Source organism: Petromyzon marinus, unplaced genomic scaffold, assembly GCF_048934315.1.
Source record: "Petromyzon marinus isolate PM22_M1 ecotype Great Lakes invasive population unplaced genomic scaffold, UKy_Petmar_22M1.pri1.0 PM_G_Scaffold_85, whole genome shotgun sequence".
Lineage (NCBI taxonomy): Eukaryota > Metazoa > Chordata > Hyperoartia > Petromyzontiformes > Petromyzontidae > Petromyzon > Petromyzon marinus.
Window position 1 is genome coordinate 39,695 of NW_027423041.1, and position 18,749 is coordinate 58,443.

General features: G+C 45.5%; 1 protein-coding gene across 4 annotated transcripts; it reads left to right on the forward strand.

The window, feature by feature from the left end:
• Positions 1 to 3,057: 3,057 nt before the first annotated feature.
• On the forward strand, positions 3,058 to 18,261 carry LOC142921696 (heterogeneous nuclear ribonucleoprotein L-like). Of its 4 annotated transcripts, XM_076063003.1 has the most exons (13): positions 3,064 to 3,405; positions 5,287 to 5,405; positions 7,662 to 7,899; positions 8,281 to 8,366; positions 8,498 to 8,594; positions 10,032 to 10,101; positions 13,335 to 13,421; positions 13,902 to 14,149; positions 14,505 to 14,626; positions 15,306 to 15,507; positions 16,079 to 16,136; positions 16,964 to 17,059; positions 17,518 to 18,261. In XM_076063003.1, exons 1-13 carry the CDS (start codon positions 3,181 to 3,183, stop codon positions 17,571 to 17,573), a joined length of 1,704 nt encoding a protein of 567 aa, XP_075919118.1. In that variant the 5' UTR covers positions 3,064 to 3,180; the 3' UTR covers positions 17,574 to 18,261. The 4 variants fall into 4 exon arrangements, with proteins under 4 accessions (XP_075919120.1, XP_075919118.1, XP_075919119.1 ...); XM_076063004.1 differs by lacking the exon at positions 5,287 to 5,405 and having other exon boundaries at positions 3,067 to 3,405; positions 7,684 to 7,899; XM_076063006.1 differs by lacking the exon at positions 5,287 to 5,405 and having other exon boundaries at positions 3,279 to 3,405.
• Positions 18,262 to 18,749: the final 488 nt, after the last annotated feature.

Here is an 18,749-nt window from a genome sequence, read left to right on the forward strand (position 1 = left end):
TGCTGAGTCTATGGTGCAGTGTTGAGTCTATGGTGCAGTGTTGAGTATATGGGCAGTGTTGAGTCTATGGGCAGTGTTGAGTCTATGGGCAGTGTTGAATCTATGGTGCAGTGTTGAGTCTATGGTGCAGTGTTGAGTCTATGGTGCAGTGTTGAGTCTATGGTGCAGTGTTGAGTCTATGGGCAGTGTTGAGTCTATGGTGCGGTGTTGAGTCTATGGTGCAGTGCTGAGTCTATGGTACAGTGTTGAGTCTATGGTGGTGCAGTGTTGAGTCTATGGTGCAGTGTTGAGTCTATGGGCAGTGTTGAGTCAGTGGGCAAACGTACAAAATCAGCGGGGGATCAAATACTTTTTTCGTCATCTCAGTTGTGTTGTTTGTAGGTAATCTTGATTCGAAGCTGTCGTGACTGCAGGAATCCACACTCTTGAGTTATTTCGGTAAAGTCACCACGTGGGTAGAAACATAACAGATCACGGCGTTTAGATCACAACACAAGCAATCGTCATCAGGTGGGACAACCACAGCAATAGAAACTGCTGAAGATCCCCCATATAGCCTTAGACTGTAGGGGCAAGTGCTGTTAGCGAGCACCTATGAAGGCCTGAACGGTACACGAGGGGGTGGGTGGCCAGCACCACGCCCGACCGCCTTTGTCTCCCTAGTGGCAATGTTTACACACCGCACCAGGTACTCATTTTAGGCTGAGTCGACCTAGGGGAAGCCCGGGACCGGTTCAGATAATCGTCACTGGTGTTGGCCGTGAGCGGGAATCGAACCCGGGTCGCCAGGTTCATAGCGCAGCGCGCTAACCGCTACACTATCGCTCCCCACACACAGTGACACACAGCGACACACACACAGTGACACACAGTACATCACACAGTGTACACACAGTGACACACAGTACACACACACAGTGTACACACACACAGTGTACACACACAGTGTACACACACACAGTGACACAGTGTACACACACACAGTGTACACAGTGACACAGCGACACACAGTGACACACGTGGTGTCAATAAAGTTACAGACACCACGTGGTGTCAATAAAGTTACAGGAACCGCGTGGTGTCAATAAAGTTACAGCGGCCTTGAGGGGCGGACCGCGAAGCCTCGGCGAAAACTTCGTGCCAGTAAAACCCCTCACACCCCCTAGGCAGGGATCCCCTTGACCCCTCACACCCCCTAGGCAGGGATCCCCTTGACCCCTCACACCCCCTAGGCAGGGATCCCCTTGACCCCTCACACCCCCTAGGCAGGGATCCCCTTGACCCCTCACACCCCTAGGCAGGGATCCCCCTATGGGCAGTGTTGAGTCTATGGTGTAGTGTTGAGTCTATGGTGCAGTGTTGAGTCAGTGGGCAGTGTTGAGTCTATGGTGCGGTGTTGAGTCTATGGTGCAGTGTTGAGTCTATGGTGCAGTGCTGAGTCTATGGTGCAGTGCTGAGTCTATGGGCAGTGTTGAGTCTATGGTGCAGTGTTGAGTCAGTGGGCAGTGTTAAGTCTATGGTGCGGTGTTGAGTCTATGGTGCAGTGTTGAGTCTATGGGCAGTGTTGAGTCTATGGTGCAGTGTTGAGTCTATGGTGCAGTGTTGAGTCTATGGTACAGTGCTGAGTCTATGGTGCAGTGCTGAGTCTATGGTGCAGTGTTGAGTCTATGGTGCAGTGCTGAGTCTATGGTGCAGTGCTGAGTCTATGGTACAGTGCTGAGTCTATTGTGCAGTGTTGAGTCTATGGTGCAGTGCTGAGTCTATGGTGCAGTGCTGAGTCTATGGTGTAGTGTTGAGTCTATGGTGCAGTGCTCAGTCTATGGTGCAGTGCTGAGTCTATGGTGCAGTGTTGAGTCTATGGTGCAGTGTTGAGTATATGGGCAGTGTTGAGTCTATGGGCAGTGTTGAGTCTATGGGCAGTGTTGAATCTATGGTGCAGTGTTGAGTCTATGGTGCAGTGTTGAGTCTATGGTGCAGTGTTGAGTCTATGGTGCAGTGTTGAGTCTATGGGCAGTGTTGAGTCTATGGTGCGGTGTTGAGTCTATGGTGCAGTGCTGAGTCTATGGTACAGTGTTGAGTCTATGGTGGTGCAGTGTTGAGTCTATGGTGCAGTGTTGAGTCTATGGGCAGTGTTGAGTCAGTGGGCAAACGTACAAAATCAGCGGGGGATCAAATACTTTTTTCCCTCACTGTAGTAGAGACGATGGGACGAAGGGTGCTACTTCATGTATTTTTGGTAAGCCGTATAATCTTGGTGGCCTGGCAGCAGAAGGTTTCAACGAGAACTGTTTGGTTTGATCAATTAATGTGGTTGAATCAGAAATGATTTTGGTTTGTATGACGAGGCTGTTGGTGGGATCTCTTTTTATTTTTGTATAGCTACCATCATTGAGTAATTCTTTAATTTTGTTGTTATATTCTATTTTATCCATGATGACAGTGGCATTGACCTTGTCGGCTGAGAGGATGACAATGTCATCCCTCTTTTTTTAATTCATATAATAATCAGATTTCATTATTTTTATTTATTTATTCTTATTTAAATATAATCAAATTTGATTAGTTCCATTTTAAACGAAATTTTATTTACTTATTATTTAAAATAATCAAATGTGATTATTTGTGGTTATAAAGAAAGGCTAAATTATTAATTAAATATTTCTGCCTTTATTTATTATGTAAAAGTGATCGAAATAGGTCAATTATTTTATTATTTAATCATTATTATTGAAAAATAATCCAATTTGATTATTTTAACTTATAATGTATATTTCTTTATTATTTTAAACAATCACATTTTATTATTTTAATGTATGTTTTTTATTTATTTAATCTTATTTAAAAAATAATAAAATGTGGTTTTTATTTATTCTTATTTAAAAGTAATAAAATGTGATTATTGGATTTTTTTATTTATTTATAATGCTTTTACAATAATCAAATTTGATTATTTTTATTTATCATTTATTATTATTTATCATTTATTATTATTTATTTAATATTATAAAAATATAATCAAATTTAATTGTAGTCCGAGTCCGACCTAGGGGGAGGCCCACGACTGCTTCAGATCTCCGTCGCCGGCCCCAGTCGGCCGAGAGAGGCGTCACGTGACGAGTGGCTGTGGGGTCACACCAAGCCGCGCGAACATCGCCAGAGGCCACATCGATCCGAGAATCGATGTCACGCGTTGGAATCGCCCCGCCGCCGCCGCCCGCTGCTGCCGCTGACGCTCGGCGATCCGCGCGGGCGTCGTTTTCGAGCGACAAGATCGCGAATCGATTCCCTCCGGCGCTCCACGCCATCACGATGTTGACCACCGCCGCCGCCTCCGCCGCCCGGCACGCGGCCAAGCGCCTGGGAGTCAATGGCGAAGGCAACGACCGCGTCCAGGCGGGCGCGATGGTGAGCGTCAGTGACGAGCGACTTGACGAGGTGTTTTTATAACGAGAAGATGTTTATTTTACTCCTCCTCGCCCAGAGCCTCGTTGTGAGGCCTGGGCCAGAGGCTTCACTCAGGCGACGTGCCACCACCACCACCAGCCGTGTTTATATTATTTAACGTGATTGTTTAGCTTTGTAACTCGCAGATTCCAGTGCCGTTGCGAAGAGCTTCTCGTTGTTGGTGTTGGGGATGGACCACGCGGACCACAGCATCGCTAGGCTCTGCTTACGTTCAGTAAAACGCGTTTTGGTAAACGTGGATTTCGTGTTCGTTAACACTTTGGGCTATTTCCAGTGTAATTTTTTTAGACGGCGTTTTCTCTTCTAAGGGTGTGTATTCTCTTTGCACTGAACTAAAATAATAAAAATATGAAACAATAAAAACATTACTCATTGTTTTTTTCGGTAAAGTCACGTATGTAGAAATACAATTAAATTATATTTAAAAAAACAATCACGACGTTTCGATCACAACGCAAGCGATCTTCATCAGGTGTCAAGAACAAATCACGGAGGTAAATACAGCAAAAGATGAGAGACGAGAATTCAACAAACCTGAAACAACATTATGTGAAGCACATCCAGTCAGGCCAACAACACAGTTAGACACTTCCTGGCGGACCACGAATAAAAACATTGCCTTCCAGGAGAGATTCGTTCATGAGGCTATCCACATATACAAGCACAGAGACAATTTCAACCGAGAAGATGGATTTTGGCTTAGCAATCATTGGAAGGATTTGTTAAACCATTTCGGGTCTTAATTGTTCACGCTTACGGTGGCTTTCAGACCGCATCCATTATTTTCGTCTCCCCCCTCCTCTTTTCAGAACATAGATGGACTCGTCCATCTGAACAAACTCTCAAATCGCTCTCCGTGGTGCTGACGTTAAAAAAACGCCACTTTTATTCAAATTTTCTTGCTGTGGTTTTCACACCTGACGATGATTGCTTCTTGTGTTGCAGTCAAAACGTCGTGAGAATTGTATTGTTTTATATTTTTATTATTTTATTGTTTCCCTTCTACGTGGTGACTTTACCGGAAGAACCAAGAATATTAATCCCTGCAGTCACGAAAGCTTTAAATCAAAAGTTAAAATACTAATTAAGTTAAAATACCGATGTGTTAAATGTCCCACGCGATGGCGTCGTGGGGTAGCTCTTCGACCCTCCCCAATGTGATTAAAAACTTTGCGGAATAATAAAACTTTACAGCGTCTACAAAAGCGCACCTGGCGGTGGGGGATGCGAGTTCCAGAGTTTGTAACTCGAGGGCCGTTTAGATTTAAAGTTAAACTCGCGAACGTTCTTAGCGATTACTGAAATGATGGCACTGAGCTATGGCCATTTTTTGCCAAACGGATGCAGATTTAAAAACCCCTTTAATGCAAGTGTCTGCATCTGCTCCGATATCACTTGCCGGCGATGTTAGCCGTGGCTTTATTTTGGTGATTTTGAAAAAGTTTTATGGTTTGGCCATGTTTGTTTTGTTGTAGTACGGAGTTAGACTGATGGCCTTAATCTAAGTTGTCTTGTGGTTGTTGTTGTTGTTTGACTTGCATCCCACTGGGATTTTTGCACACAGCGTTGGTGTACGGTGCTATTTCAAGGATTATTTTGCTGATTTTTCCTGGATTTTCTGTTTGCACAGTCACATAATCACTGTAAGATGTTTTTCTTGTTCATGTTTTTGTTTGTTGCGGTTGCACCCGATTCAAGAGCCGAATGGCTCACAGGGCTATACCAAATAAATGAAACTGAAAACTGTCTTCTCGGTATAGGAGGAAACAACAGCTTTGCACAATAGTCGTGTTGAGTTTGCTTCCTTGCCGACGTGCACAGGACACGTTTGAGGACCCACACAAGCCCCCACCGTCAGCTGTGGTTCACGTGCGGGGACTCTTGGACACAGCCCTCGAGTCGGACCTCGTGGAGGCCGTGCGGCACTTTGGCCTAGTCAGGTGACCAGTCGGTGGTGACCGTTGCCCGCATGGGGAAGGAAGCTGTATTATTGTTATTGTTGTTTACCGAAAACACCAAAGATTAATTCCTGCAGTCACGAAACCTTTGAACCAAGTTTAAACCGCCTCTACGGGGAGGTATAAGGTCTGTATCTTTGTGTCTGTCTTTGTGTTGTCTTGTGTTGTCTGTGTGTTGTCTCTGCTTGTGTATCTGCCTTTGTGTCTGTGCTTGGATTTGTTTCTCTGTGCTGTCTCTGCCTGTGTGTCGGTCTTGGTGCTTCCGAATGTTTGCTGCCGTGCTCCACTTTGCTCTATGCATACCTGATGCTAAAATGTCCCATTGTCTCTCAGCCTTGCCTTCTCATGCTAATATGTCCCATTGTCTCTCAGCCTTGCCTTCTCTGCCTATTTAAGGCGACTTCACTGTGTGCTTGTACCTGTGCTGGTCCGCTCTACTTTAATGTCTATGTGTGTGTGTGCCGTCTGTATCTTAAATTTCATACTTAACTTGCAATTTAGCAATCTTTGAAATAACGTAATCAACCAGGCTTTGCGTTAATTGTGTTTTGACCGACCGTCTGTGTTGCTTTATTTGGTTTCCAAATTCTGCTAAACTCTTGTCTGTTTGGTATGCTTCTCTCTCTGTGTCCCCTATTGTGTCGGTGTTAGTTCCCCCTACTTGGGTGTCTGTGTATACATCTGAGGTTATGTGTCTCCCCTCTCTCGTAAATTTAGCTCTTCTGTACCTGATGATGGCTGCTTGTGTTGCAACCGAAACGTCGTACGCTATTATGTTATTTTATTATTTCTTATTTATACGTGACTTTACCGAAAAAAACAAAGATTATTGTTATTATAGTTGTTATTATTATTGGTGTTATTATTGTTGTTATTATTATTGTTGTTATTATTGTTGTTATTATTGTTGTTATTGTTATTATTGTTGTGGTGGTGGTGTTTGCGGACGTGGAGTGAACGTAGACCTTGGAAATTCGAATATTACCGATTTTCGCTTCGACAACTCAAGAAATTGCATAACACGAAAATACTCGATGGTTCTTAAGCACGGGGTGGGAGATGCCCTTTCTGGGGGCGCAAGACGTGCCAGATTATTTTTAACAAGGTAAATCATCGAAACACATTGAGCACGGGCACGTAAGCACCGCTACTTTGTTCCATCAAACCTCTAAATTAATAAACATTGTACGTTTTAAAAAAAATATTGAGAACCAAAGGGGGGGTGGCAAGGCTGCAGATTAAAGCTCAAGAACCACTTCCGTAAATAAAAAGTCGTGGCCGCGTGTGGCGGCGGACGAGAGGGCGCGGCGTTGCCCACGTCACGGCGTGATCGGCGACGCCGGGCGTGGCTTACTCGGGGCCTTTACAGCCTCAAGTGACCAACCAAAAACCGCTTCATCATCTTTGGGGTTCTTTCGGTAAAGTCACCACGGCGTAGAATGAGAATAAAATAATAAATCGATCAAAATTAAAATAACACGATAAAATTCTCACGACGTTTTGGGCCACAACACAAGTGGCCTTCATCAGGTGAAGGGACGAGACTGCCAAACTGAAATGGGACAGTTTCGTCCCTTCACCTGATGAAGGCCACTTGTGTTGTGGCCGAAACGTCGTGAGAATTGTGTTATTTTATTGTATTAATTTATTATTTTATTCTCATTCTACGTGTTGGTGACTTTACCGAAAGAACCAAAGAAGATTCATCCTTGCAGTCACGAAAGCTTTAAATCGAAACAAAAACCGTTTGTTTTTCAATTTTCCCAAGTCACGAATTCCCTCCGAATTAAAGTGCCGCTGCTGCTTTTGTTGTGCCGTCTGACAAAAGCGGCACACGTTCAAGTGTGATTAGTAACCGTGTTAAAAATTAATATCTCGTATTGAAATGGTGCACACACGTACCTTGTTTATGTACGTTTGAAGAGGCTTCGTTTGTCAGGTGATACATCGACAGAAGAAGACTATATTACCCTAAAGATGTATTTTAAATATAATTATATTCTTACAGTACATTCAATTGCAACGTACTACACTGCCAAACTGAAATGGGACGTGGCATCTAACCTGCATCCAACCAGTCTCCACTCCGTTGCATGCATTGAAACATTTCTTGAGATCAAATGAGGTGACTTGGAGCAGACCAACCTCGTGTTTAACATTAACAACAACAGGCACGCGTTTTAAAGTCGGCCACATCTTTGAATAACGGCACTCGTTTGAATCGCTCCCTCCGTGCAGCTACGTGGTGATGATACCCAAGACGCGGCAGGCGCTGGTGGAGTTTGAAGACCCGGAGAGCTCCTGCAGCTGCGTCGACTACTTGTCCAAGGGCTCCGTCTACGTGTGTGGGCAGCCGGCCTACTTTAACTTCTCTACCAGCCAGAAGCTTTGGCGCCCTGGTGTCCCGGGGGACAACGGCAACAGCAACCACGTCCTGCTCTTCACCATCCTCAACCCCATCTACCCCATCACCACGGTGGGCATTGTTACACTTACAGCAGCTGGACATTAATGTGTGAATAGTTTGTCGGGTGTGCCATGCACACACGCGCGTGTTTCATTTATACGAGTGAAATTATGTCCGTTTTGGATTACAGTGAATGGCTTTGCTAAGGAAATTACATTGATCCTTTGGTTCATTTGAGGCAATTGAAGTCGTGTTTTTTGTTTGTGCTTCGAAGTCTACCAATGGCATTGAATAAAAAACAATATATAGACCTAATGTTGATTTTGGAAAGCGTTGATGTCCTGTATGGCTCGATCTTAAAAATTCACTGGAAAAAAAGCTTTTCAAATTTACTTGGTAATGCGTGCAAAATCACCTCGCTGCGTTTGTGTGCTCCATGTGGTCCTGCAGGATGTGCTTTACAACATTTGCAAACCATTTGGGCCTCTGCAACGCATTGTGATCTTCAGGAAGAATGGCCTGCAGGCCTTTGTGGAATATCCTTTCAACGAGATGCATAACCGTAACGATATATCCGCCATTCACGTAATTTTACGTGTTATTTTGGAGATGCTAAATGTATTGTTATTAAAATGAAATGGTCGTGTTTTCCTTAATTTTTGGCCACGTTTGTTTCGGTTGAGAGCGCCGAAAGAGCGAACTCATCTCTGAATGGAGCGGACATCTATTCGGGCTGCTGTACTCTTATAGTGGAGTATGCGAGGGCAAGTACAACCGATATTTTGTACATTCACAAGTGTGTGCACCACAACCTGGTTTTTTTCACCCGCAGACCAAAGATTTCATTTAATATACTGAATTGACCACTTTGGTGAGCAAATAATGCTGAATACACACGGCAATTCATTGCTAGATGAGGGCTTCCGCACTCGATGCCTGTTGTGGGGGTTATTTGACTTGTGTGCGGGGTAAAGGAGTGTAGCATATATTGTGGCAGCATAGAAATACAATGCACCCAATGGATTTTACAGCTGCCCACCACACAGCCCCACAACCTACAACAACCCATTGTGCATGACGGGCATCCTTGCCGTTGTCTAAAGTCAAACTTTTCCCAATTGATATTACCGTGTGAGGGTGGTTCTCATCTGAGCCAGTGCCCTGAGCCAGTTAATGGAAAATTCGCATCCAGTGGGAAGGGTAGAGTTGGTTTTTAATTCGATTTTATTTGGTGACGGGTGATTAACATTCAGCCATAGACCGCTTTGCGAGACCTGCAGAGTACCTGAGGGGAGATGTTACATTGTTAGCAGGAAATAAAATTACAGAACAGTAATAACGAATGCATCATTTTCATAACGGGGTTATGGCACTTCAACATTTTTGAGGTATACGATCAAGGCTAACGCTTTACAGTACACGAGGAACACTGCGAATAAATAATACCGAGTTAGGCAGAGCATGCCAAACTTGTGCAATTAAACAAGTTTCGAATTTAAATAGGCCACCGAGGGATAGCGATTTTTATCTGCAAACACGAAGGGAGCTTGTTCCAACGAAGAGGGATAATCAACACGTGATCTTAAAAAAAAAACTGGTGGCAGAAGGCCACTGTTTTCCCACAACTCCGATAAGCATGCTTTTGCTACGTACGGTGCGAAAGTTTAGCTTATCGTTGACTTCCTACGTGTGGCAGCTCTTATTCATTCATCTCCCAGGAAGTTAAGGGTTGCGTTAAGTACCTCGGCTTCACCGCAAGTTGCGTGCCGTAATTGTCTCGGGGGTAATGACCGCTTAATAATTATTATGCTTGTAAATTTTAAATGGTTCTAAAGTTTCGATTTAAAGCTTTCGTGACTGCAAGGATTCATCTTCTTTGGTTCTTTCGGTAAAGTCACCACGTAGAATGAGAATAAAATAATAAAATAAAACAATCAAATTATCACGACGTTTCGGCCACAACACAAGGTCGGGACGACAGGTTTGTTCCTATCACCTGAAGAAGGCCACTTGTGTTGTGGCCGAAACGTCGTGAGAATTTTATTGTTTTATTTTATTTTTTTATCCTCATTCTACGTGGAGACTTTACCGAAAGAACCAAAGAAGGTTCTAAAGTTATATAATTTTTTCCCAGCATCTATGCCCTATATGCTGGCCACGAATAATGTTTATCTTTTCCCCCTGCTGTGTCCTCTTTACAGGCGACGCGTCTGAATGTGTTTAAAAATGACTCTGAGACCTGGGACTTCACCAACCCTGGCCTCAAGCAAGGTAAGACCAATATCGAGCATATCAGAGCCGCGCTCTCTCGTCAGCTGGTGGTGGTGAGCCCTCGGTGTGTGGGGGGGGGGGGTGACGTTTTTAACGCAAGGGGAGGGGTGTGCACGGCGTGATGAAACAGGCATTGACTATTTCTGTACGCGGCCGGCTTCGCCGTGTTATACTTGAAGATCAGTGGCCAAGTAGAGGGGGAAGTTTGGAGCGTTCTCAAGAGGATAATGCAGCTTCTGCACTTGAGATTTTGGTTGCAGAAAAATGTCACACCTGCAGACACTTGGTTGTCTTGAAGCACATTGGTGTACTGTTTACAATCTACAGAACTTGGTCGTTGTCACAGGAAGTTATTTGAAACGCCATTCCCCTCTTTTGTATCAATCACTGCAATTGTGTAGAGCTGGTCAAGGTTATTTTCGTTTATACCTATCATCTCCATATATATAAAAGGCAAAGTTGTGAATATGTGTGTCTGTTCAAAATGTTTAGCGTACTTCCCGACATGCAACAAACTGGAAATTTGCCATGTGGGTACTTTCCAGACTGTATACCGTGCAAACATTACACAAATACACTTTTGTTTTTGGGGGGGGGGGAGCTCGATAATGCATTTATTTTTTGCACGGCAAGTGAGCTGTGACGTCAAATCTGTCACGTGACCCGTAGTGTAGCGGTTAGCGCTACGCTGCGCTACGAACCCGGCGACCCAAGTTCGATTCCCGTTCACCGCCACCACCGGTGACGATTATTTTAACCGGTCCTGGGCCTCCCCTAGGTCGACTCAGCCTCAAACGAGTAACTGCTGTGGTGTGTGAACATCGCCACTGGGGAGACAAAGGCGGCCGGGCGTGGTGGATCCAAGTCCCGGGCGAAGCCGGGTAGTAACAGCTAGCGCAACATATAACTAAATAATCTTTGTGTTTTTTTAGCCCATGCTAAGCTTGCGTAGTTTACTCTGGGCAGATTGGTTTTAAACTCGTGCCCGTGTACTTTGTTTTTTCTAGTTTACCCTTCAGAACAATTTGGCAGTATAAGTGAATGTTGTGAAGAACAGGATTCACAAGGAGGCATGTGGCTGCTGGAGTGTTCAATAATCCATTGGATTAATTTTTTTGTTACCATTAAAGCTGTTGCCCTGGTACTGGACATGCGATAGACATTGCCATTAAGTTGGTGGCGTTTTAGATTTTGATCAGCTTTGAAGATTTTCCCAACGTCAAGTGCATGTGGCCCATGGGCGGGTACTCGGTTGTTCGGGGTGTATCAAGGCTGGGCATTTTTACACTACAGTGTAAAACCTTGCATTGCGAGCATAATTCGTTCCGGGAACGTGTTTGTAATCCAAAGCGCTCGTACATCAAAGCACTCGTCTATCAGTTGTGTGATCACGTGACTCACGGCAGTACAAAGTGTGTCTACACGTACACTGCTCGTATTGCAAGACCTCGCTCGTTTATCAAGTTAATATTTATTTACAATTTTAGCTCGTCTTGCAAAACACTTGCAGACCAAGTTACTCGCAATCCAAGGTTTTACTTTTATATTTAGATTTACCAGGGTGTGTGTCTGTTGGATCAGAAGTAGGTGCCAACTTTCACTGGCATATTTGAGGTGGACATTGCACGTTGCGTTTTTATATTTTGTAGGGTTGAGAAACCTTGACTGCATTATGTGGTGTCTGGATACTAAGCGGAGAAGCTTAGAGGATGTCAGAAAAGCCGATATTTACGATTGAAAATATCACTTATTATAAAGTAACCCTTTTAATTTGGTACGATTGAGCCTGAACAGGAAAATGGTATCTTTGTCCCGAGTACATTGTGTGTACGCACAGATATTAGTTTCCGAAGAGGTAAGTCTCGCCACTTTATCAAGGGAGCTTCAGGGACACGGTGCGGTTTGATTTAATCGCCAAATTTCCGTAAACGCTTCGAAGAGTATTTTCCTCACTCCCAACATCAACGCTACAAGGAGCATCTGCGAGCATTGCCGCACACAGAAGCACACGGAGGCAATTTGCAAGCAACACACGAGCAATCAAGCGCCCGGCAGCCAACAGCCACCGACGTGAACGGCGACGACACGAACGGCGACATTGGCGACATCCTCGTCGGCACTTGGGAGGCACCAGGGACCAAGCAACCAACACGCCGCCACCGCTGTGACACGCACGGCCGACCCGCGCACCCCACGCCTGCAGCGCCACGTCACGGAACACTCGGCGCAGCACGCTGCATCCGCTGCACCACAACCGCCACGTGCCGCTTGGCAGAGGCCATCGGATAACCCGCGTCCAGCCGCAGGCACCGGGGGACACGGCGCTGACAGACCGGCAAAGCACCGGAACCGCCGCGAAGAAGCTGGGAGCGACGAAAGCCCGCATTCACCGCGAACGGGACTTGGAAATAAGCCGAACGGAATGCGTGCCGATGCGTTTGGGGCTTAAAATCGCTCCGTTGGTGAGAATTTACCTCCACGCTCGTACGTTTAGACTGCCTTGCTAAAGTTTTGTTTGCAAACGAGGCTTTTGACATTGCAGATGCCAGACACAACGCATTTCGCATCGGTTTATAAGCGGCGATCTTTTTCATTTTAAAGGTTCGTAAGGCCCCGTCGCCCACTTCAAGCGTCCCAATTTTAAGCCCCAAACCAAAAAGGGTCGCCGGAGAGCGAGAGGTGCGGTGGCACGGACAACGCGGGGGGGTCCGTTTGTGCCGAGTGTGACTGCTGTTGGCGCAGGAAAGAAGGTGCCGGCCTTTCTGTTGCATCCTCCTCGCGATGGGTCGTCAGCCGCCGCCCGACTCTGGGCAACTTTGTGTTCCCGTCGAAGCGTAGACTGGGTAAGAAACGAGCGGGCATCGCAGGCGGCAACCACGGACACTCGCTGACGCCGCACCTCGGAACAATTTGTCGCGTGCATCTGTACACCTCCAATAAATTTTGTTTTTTTCTTCTTCTTGCGATGAGCATTTCTTTACGCGCTGTATTTTGTATGGCACTCGTTATTTATGTTGTGCCGTGTGAAATCTGCATTTTTAAAATACCGCCGATTGTTTTATGGGCAGACGCAGCGCGCCCCCTTGTGGAGTGTGCCCGGAATTTCTTAATGTGTTGGTAGTGTGAATGTTCTGGGTGCAGAATTAATTTTTTGGATTGTCATATTTTGTGCAGCAGTGAGCGCTTATGTTTCCCGTGGGTGAATTTGGTGATCGTTTTTTTGTTGTTTTCAGAGGGCAATGCAGTGATGCCAGCGAAGCAAACGTCTCTCCTTGGCGAACATCCCAAAGCACACGCTTGCGGTGGTGGCGACTGTGGAGGTAATCCCTTTGTTGCGAATGCTGTAATTTCGGTTTCCTTCAGCTTGCTGTCAGATTGAAAGAACCTGCTGCCTGTTGAGAACATTTCTTATTTGGAATTAGTGTTAAGGTGCATCCTAAAAACCTTTTTTTGCGGTTAACAATTGCAACGTACGAGTTGCTTTGTGTTTTAAGAGACGATATTTCCAACAGTTATCAGATGTATTGGGTATTTAAAACAAGCTATGCTGAATAAGAGCTTGGTGGGCCTCAACCTAAAATAAAAACTAGTTTAGTCTTCCCTAGGCAACTGAGTCTTCTGGACCAATGTTTTCCAGTGTCTCCAAGGGGTAGAGTGGTGAATCCTGGGTTGCCTGATCTTATAGGAAAGGGCACACGTGTGTGTAGGATGATGGCTGTGGTAAATCTGTTTTTCAGAGAAGTTTAGAGAGTTTCAGCTGTTCACGATGCGTTTCCCCCTCTTGTGTATTTGCGTCACAGGCCACCAGCAGCCATCGCCACCGGGCGTCGACTACGGATCTGGCGGCGACGGCATGGGCATGGGCGGTGGGGGAGGAATGGGCATGGGAGGAATGGGCAACCTGGGTGGTACCCAGGGCCAGCACGTGCAGGCCATGATGAACCAGCAGGCCGACAACAAGGTCCTCATTGTGTACGACTTGGACGCCGAACGCTTCAACTGCGACCGCGTGTTTAACATCCTCTGCCTCTTCGGCGACGTGGAGAAGGTGCCTTCGCTGGGTGTTGCGCGCACCTGCTTTGAAATGAGTCCCCGTTTTTTTTCTTCCAAAGGTTCAACCGCGGTGCAATGCGTACGCATGCATGTGGTGCACGTCGTGCGCTGATCGTGTTATATAAAGTGGGAGATTCACACGACCAAATTTGTTCACCGATTGACAACATACACATTTGGTCATTTTCTTTACAAAAATGTACCCAATGCGAAGTGTTCTTTGTGCATGTTTTCTAATGGCCCCTCGGCCAACACTTCACATTTCAACAATGCGTTACAACGAAACTTGTAGATATTTTCGTGCAAGATTGCGCGATGCTGAACCGTCTTACGGGTTGTTATTTTTGTAGGTTAAGTTCCTGAAGAGCAAGCCGGGAGCCGCCATGGTCGAGATGGGAGATCAGTACGCCGTGCACAGGGCGGTTTTTCACCTCAATATGTCTCAGATCTTTGGAAATAAAATCAACCTCTGGTGAGCCTTTTTGTTCCCGTGTTAAATTGGTAAATGTAACTCGTCATATCCTGTTAATGTAATTGGATACTGCTTTCTCTTTAGGGAAGACACTTTAGTAAATATTTAGTGCAAGTGACGAAATTTTAGGACGGTGAAAAAGAGAGCTGATGAATACCGTGAACGAAACACTTGTCACACAGCTCACGAGGACCCCGATTACTTGCTGTCCAGAGCCTTTATTGAAGTGGCGAACATGAAATTTGGATTCTAGATTTGAAGCTTTACGGGGAGGGCCTTTATTGAAATAGCGAACGTGAAATTTGGATTCTAGATTTGAAGCTCTACGGGGAGGGCTTTCACCTATCTGTTAGAGCTTTCAACAGACAACGGGACAAGAAGTCAAAGCTCATCGAGACGCTGACCTTCCTCAAAAGATGCCGCGACAACAAGCTTAAAGGACGCGACCTGGGCTTGCTGTCTTCACTCCAACGCTGTCCTCTGGACAGTCCGGTCCCTTCACCTGATGAAGGCCACTTGTGTTGTGGCCGAAACGTCGTGATTTTTTGTTATTTTATTTTTTACCCACGTGACTTTACCGAATCGAACCAAAGAGCACATGAAATTTGGAACGTGATAAAATAAAAACTAAAAACAGTTTCTTCGCGCTATTCCCTCCCTTCCGCCCTCGTCTCGGCAGCGTGTCGAGGCAGCGGTCGATTGTGCCGGGCCAGGCGTTCGAGCTGCCGGACGGCACCGACAGCTACAGGGACTACACAGGTTCTCGCAACCACCGCTATGCCGACAGCGAGAAGGCGGCGAAGAACCGCAACCAGCGTCCCACCGCGGTGCTGCACTTCTTCAACGCACCCACGGACATCACGGCCGAGATGTTCGCGCAGGTCCGTGCCCCCGCCGCCCCTTCAGCCTGCTGCCAGCAGCGCAGAAGGGGAGCGCGTTCGGTTTCTTTAAAAGTTTTCCCAGGTGAAGCTTTTATAAATATTCAAGTCCAAAGTTTGCACGTGAAACAATCGTGGGTTTTTAAGATGAGCCTATTGATGTTGTGGAGTTTGTGGTGGCCCATGACACGTTTCCTGTGACGGGACAAATGTTAAATGGTGTAATGTAGTTTCCTTTCAGCGGTTAAAACATAAGATGTATAAATAATGCAGTCGATGTTCCAAAGGGACTTTTTTGTTACAGACTAGACAACACCTCGCGTTAATTTGTCCTGTTTAATACATTACGATTCATATTCATTCGTATTCGAAAGCTTTACATTTCAGTCTTTGGACATTGTTTCTGCAAATGGTTGCATTCCCCCTGAGTCTATGCTTGGTGTTCACACTAATCTGAGCACTTTGAAAGACTGCTCCAAAGCTGGCGAATGTAAATTTAAAAATGGAAAACGGGATTGGTGCACGTTAACTGTTACCAACTATAACGTGAACGCCGCCCGTTCTGTCCCCGCAGCTGTGCGACGAAATGTCGATTGCGAGGCCCCGCTCTTTCAAAGTGTTTTCTGGAAAAAGTAAGTCCCGCAAAGTATGTTTATTATTTATCTTACGTGTCACGGCACAGAATAAATCGTGTACTGTATTCTCCATGCAATCGTCGCTTGATTTACAGCACGACACCAGATGATCTGCAACGTGTGCTATGAGGCCATGCTCAAGAAACCCTGTGAGAAATTCTCTCCCGAGAGCAGTCCTTGCTATTCACTCGCGCCCAAGCTGACTGAAGCGTGTTAGCGTAGCCAAGGCATCGGACTGAAGCCTTCCTGCTGCAGAAATTCACCGACGACTGACACCATCCTTTAAACACGGCTTCTTTAGGTAAAGTCATGTAGAAGGGAAACAACAAAATAATAAATATATACAAACACAGACAATTTCAACCGAGAAGATTGATTCTGGCTTAGCAATCATTGGAAGGATTTGATAAACCATTTCGGGTCTTAATTGATTGTTCACGCTTACGGTGGCTTTCAGACCGCATCCATTATTTTCGTCTCCCCCCTCCTCTTTTCAGAACATAGATGGACTCGTCCATCTGAACAACTGCCAAATCGCTCTCCGTGGTGCTAACGTTAAAAATAACCGCCACTTTTTTAAAATTTTCTTGCTGTGGTTTTCACACCTGATGATGATTGCTTGTGTTGCAGTCGAAACGTCGTGAGAATTTTATTTTATATTTTTATTATTTTATTGTTTCCCTTCTACGTGGTGGTGACTTTACCGAAAGAACCAAGAATATGAATCCCTGCAGTCACGAAAGCTTTAAATCAAAATGGCGAAGGGTGTTGCGTTTTACACGACCCAAATGACTCTATGAGCGACGGTCCGTCCACGTGTCCAGCCGATAGGAGCGTGTCCGGCCTGATGGAGTGGGAGACCAAGAACGATGCCATGGAGGCTCTGGCGTGCATTAACCATCACCCCCTGAAGAACGCAAGTAAGTTGTGGGGTGTTGGCCATTTGTGTTGGTGCGATGACATTGAAGCGGGGCTGCATTATCGGCAAATCTTTGGTCGTACGCTCTGTTGAGCACCTAATGTTCAGATTTGGGGGGGGCGCTTGTTATTACCATAGCACCATCTGTGTACACTGGCTGCCTAGCAGCCTTGGGTGAAATTGCAGGAAGCGAAAGCAGTTGTAGATTGTTATATTATATATTAACAGGTTGTTATTTATGGGCGATTTGGATTTCGTTGTTGTTCTTTGCATATACAGAATGGAATTGAAAGTTGACATAGCCAAGCACTTTCACTTATCACAACTCAACGTTATCTTAGCTCCCTGAACGAGTTTGTTGACATCGACAAAGACCCTCCTAAGAATTGCTTCATTGTTTTAAGTTTTTGTGTGCTCCAGTGAAGACGTCATGTGGCTCCCCTGTTTTTATTTTCTCAGATGTTCCATACCTCTACACCCTCAAACTGTGCTTCTCCACTGCCCAGCCTTCATAGAAGACAACTCAACATGTTTCATGCCGTATTGAACGTCGGTGTCAACATCATTGTCACTTTGTGTACTATTTGTGAATGTCCCATCACTCTTGTTGAAAGTTAACCGTGGGTATAGGTCGAAAGTGCAATTGACGCGTTTACATTTTAGTTGTCATTTTTTGGAGGATTAATTTAGATTTCTATATTGACTGTACCGAAAGATTTTAAAGGTCGCAGTGGAAATGAAGAATGTTGAAATTAAAATAATTATGATTAGTCTCCTTAACCTGCCGAGTTTGTCTGCCGTGTGCATTGCTATTTTGTCCATGAGCCCCAAACCAGATTTCACTTGGCAGTCCTCGGGTGCCGTAACTTTAGCGGCTCCAATTAATTTACAATTTGGGGGGGTTCTCAACTTGCTCATAGCCAAAGTTTTTGCTCCCACCACGAGTGATGCTCCTTTCTTGCTGTAGCCCATGGCACTAATATTGCCCATTTAATTTCATAACGGAGAGCTCTGAAATAAATGCCAAAGAGACCCTTTTGGGGGGGGCTGGTAAAAATATACCCCGACTCATTGAAAATCCCATTGAAAAACATGGGTTGGCATTCTGTACAGTGCGTGTATTTAGCAGGTTAATACGCTTGCAAATATAAACCCCAAGAGAAAATAGAACAGTGTTTGAAAATAAAAGTATGGAGAGATGCATGTTTGACATCGAACTGGAATCGATTGAACATGAGCGTGGAGACATGAAGGAAGTTGGGCATAGGGTAGGTGAGTGACTAGTGTGTGGGTGGCTAGGTGAGTGACTGAGTGACTGAGTGTGTGGGTGGCTAGGTGAGTGACTGAGTGAATGAGTGTGTGGGTGGCTAGGTGAGTGACTGAGTGAATGAGTGACTGAGTGTGTGGGTGGCTAGGTGAGTGACTGAGTGTGTGGGTGGCTAGGTGAGTGAGTGAATGAGTGACTGTGGGTGGCTAGGTGAGTGACTGCGTGAATGAGTGACTGTGTGGGTGGCTAGGTGAGTGACTGTGGGTGGCTAGGTGAGTGACTGAATGAGTGACTAAGTGTCTGTGTGGGTGGCTAAGTGAGTGAATGAGTGAGTGTGTGGGTGGCTAGGTGAGTGACTGAGTGTTGGTGGCTAGGTGAGTGACTGTGTGGGTGGCTAGATGAGTCACTGAGTGAATGAGTGACT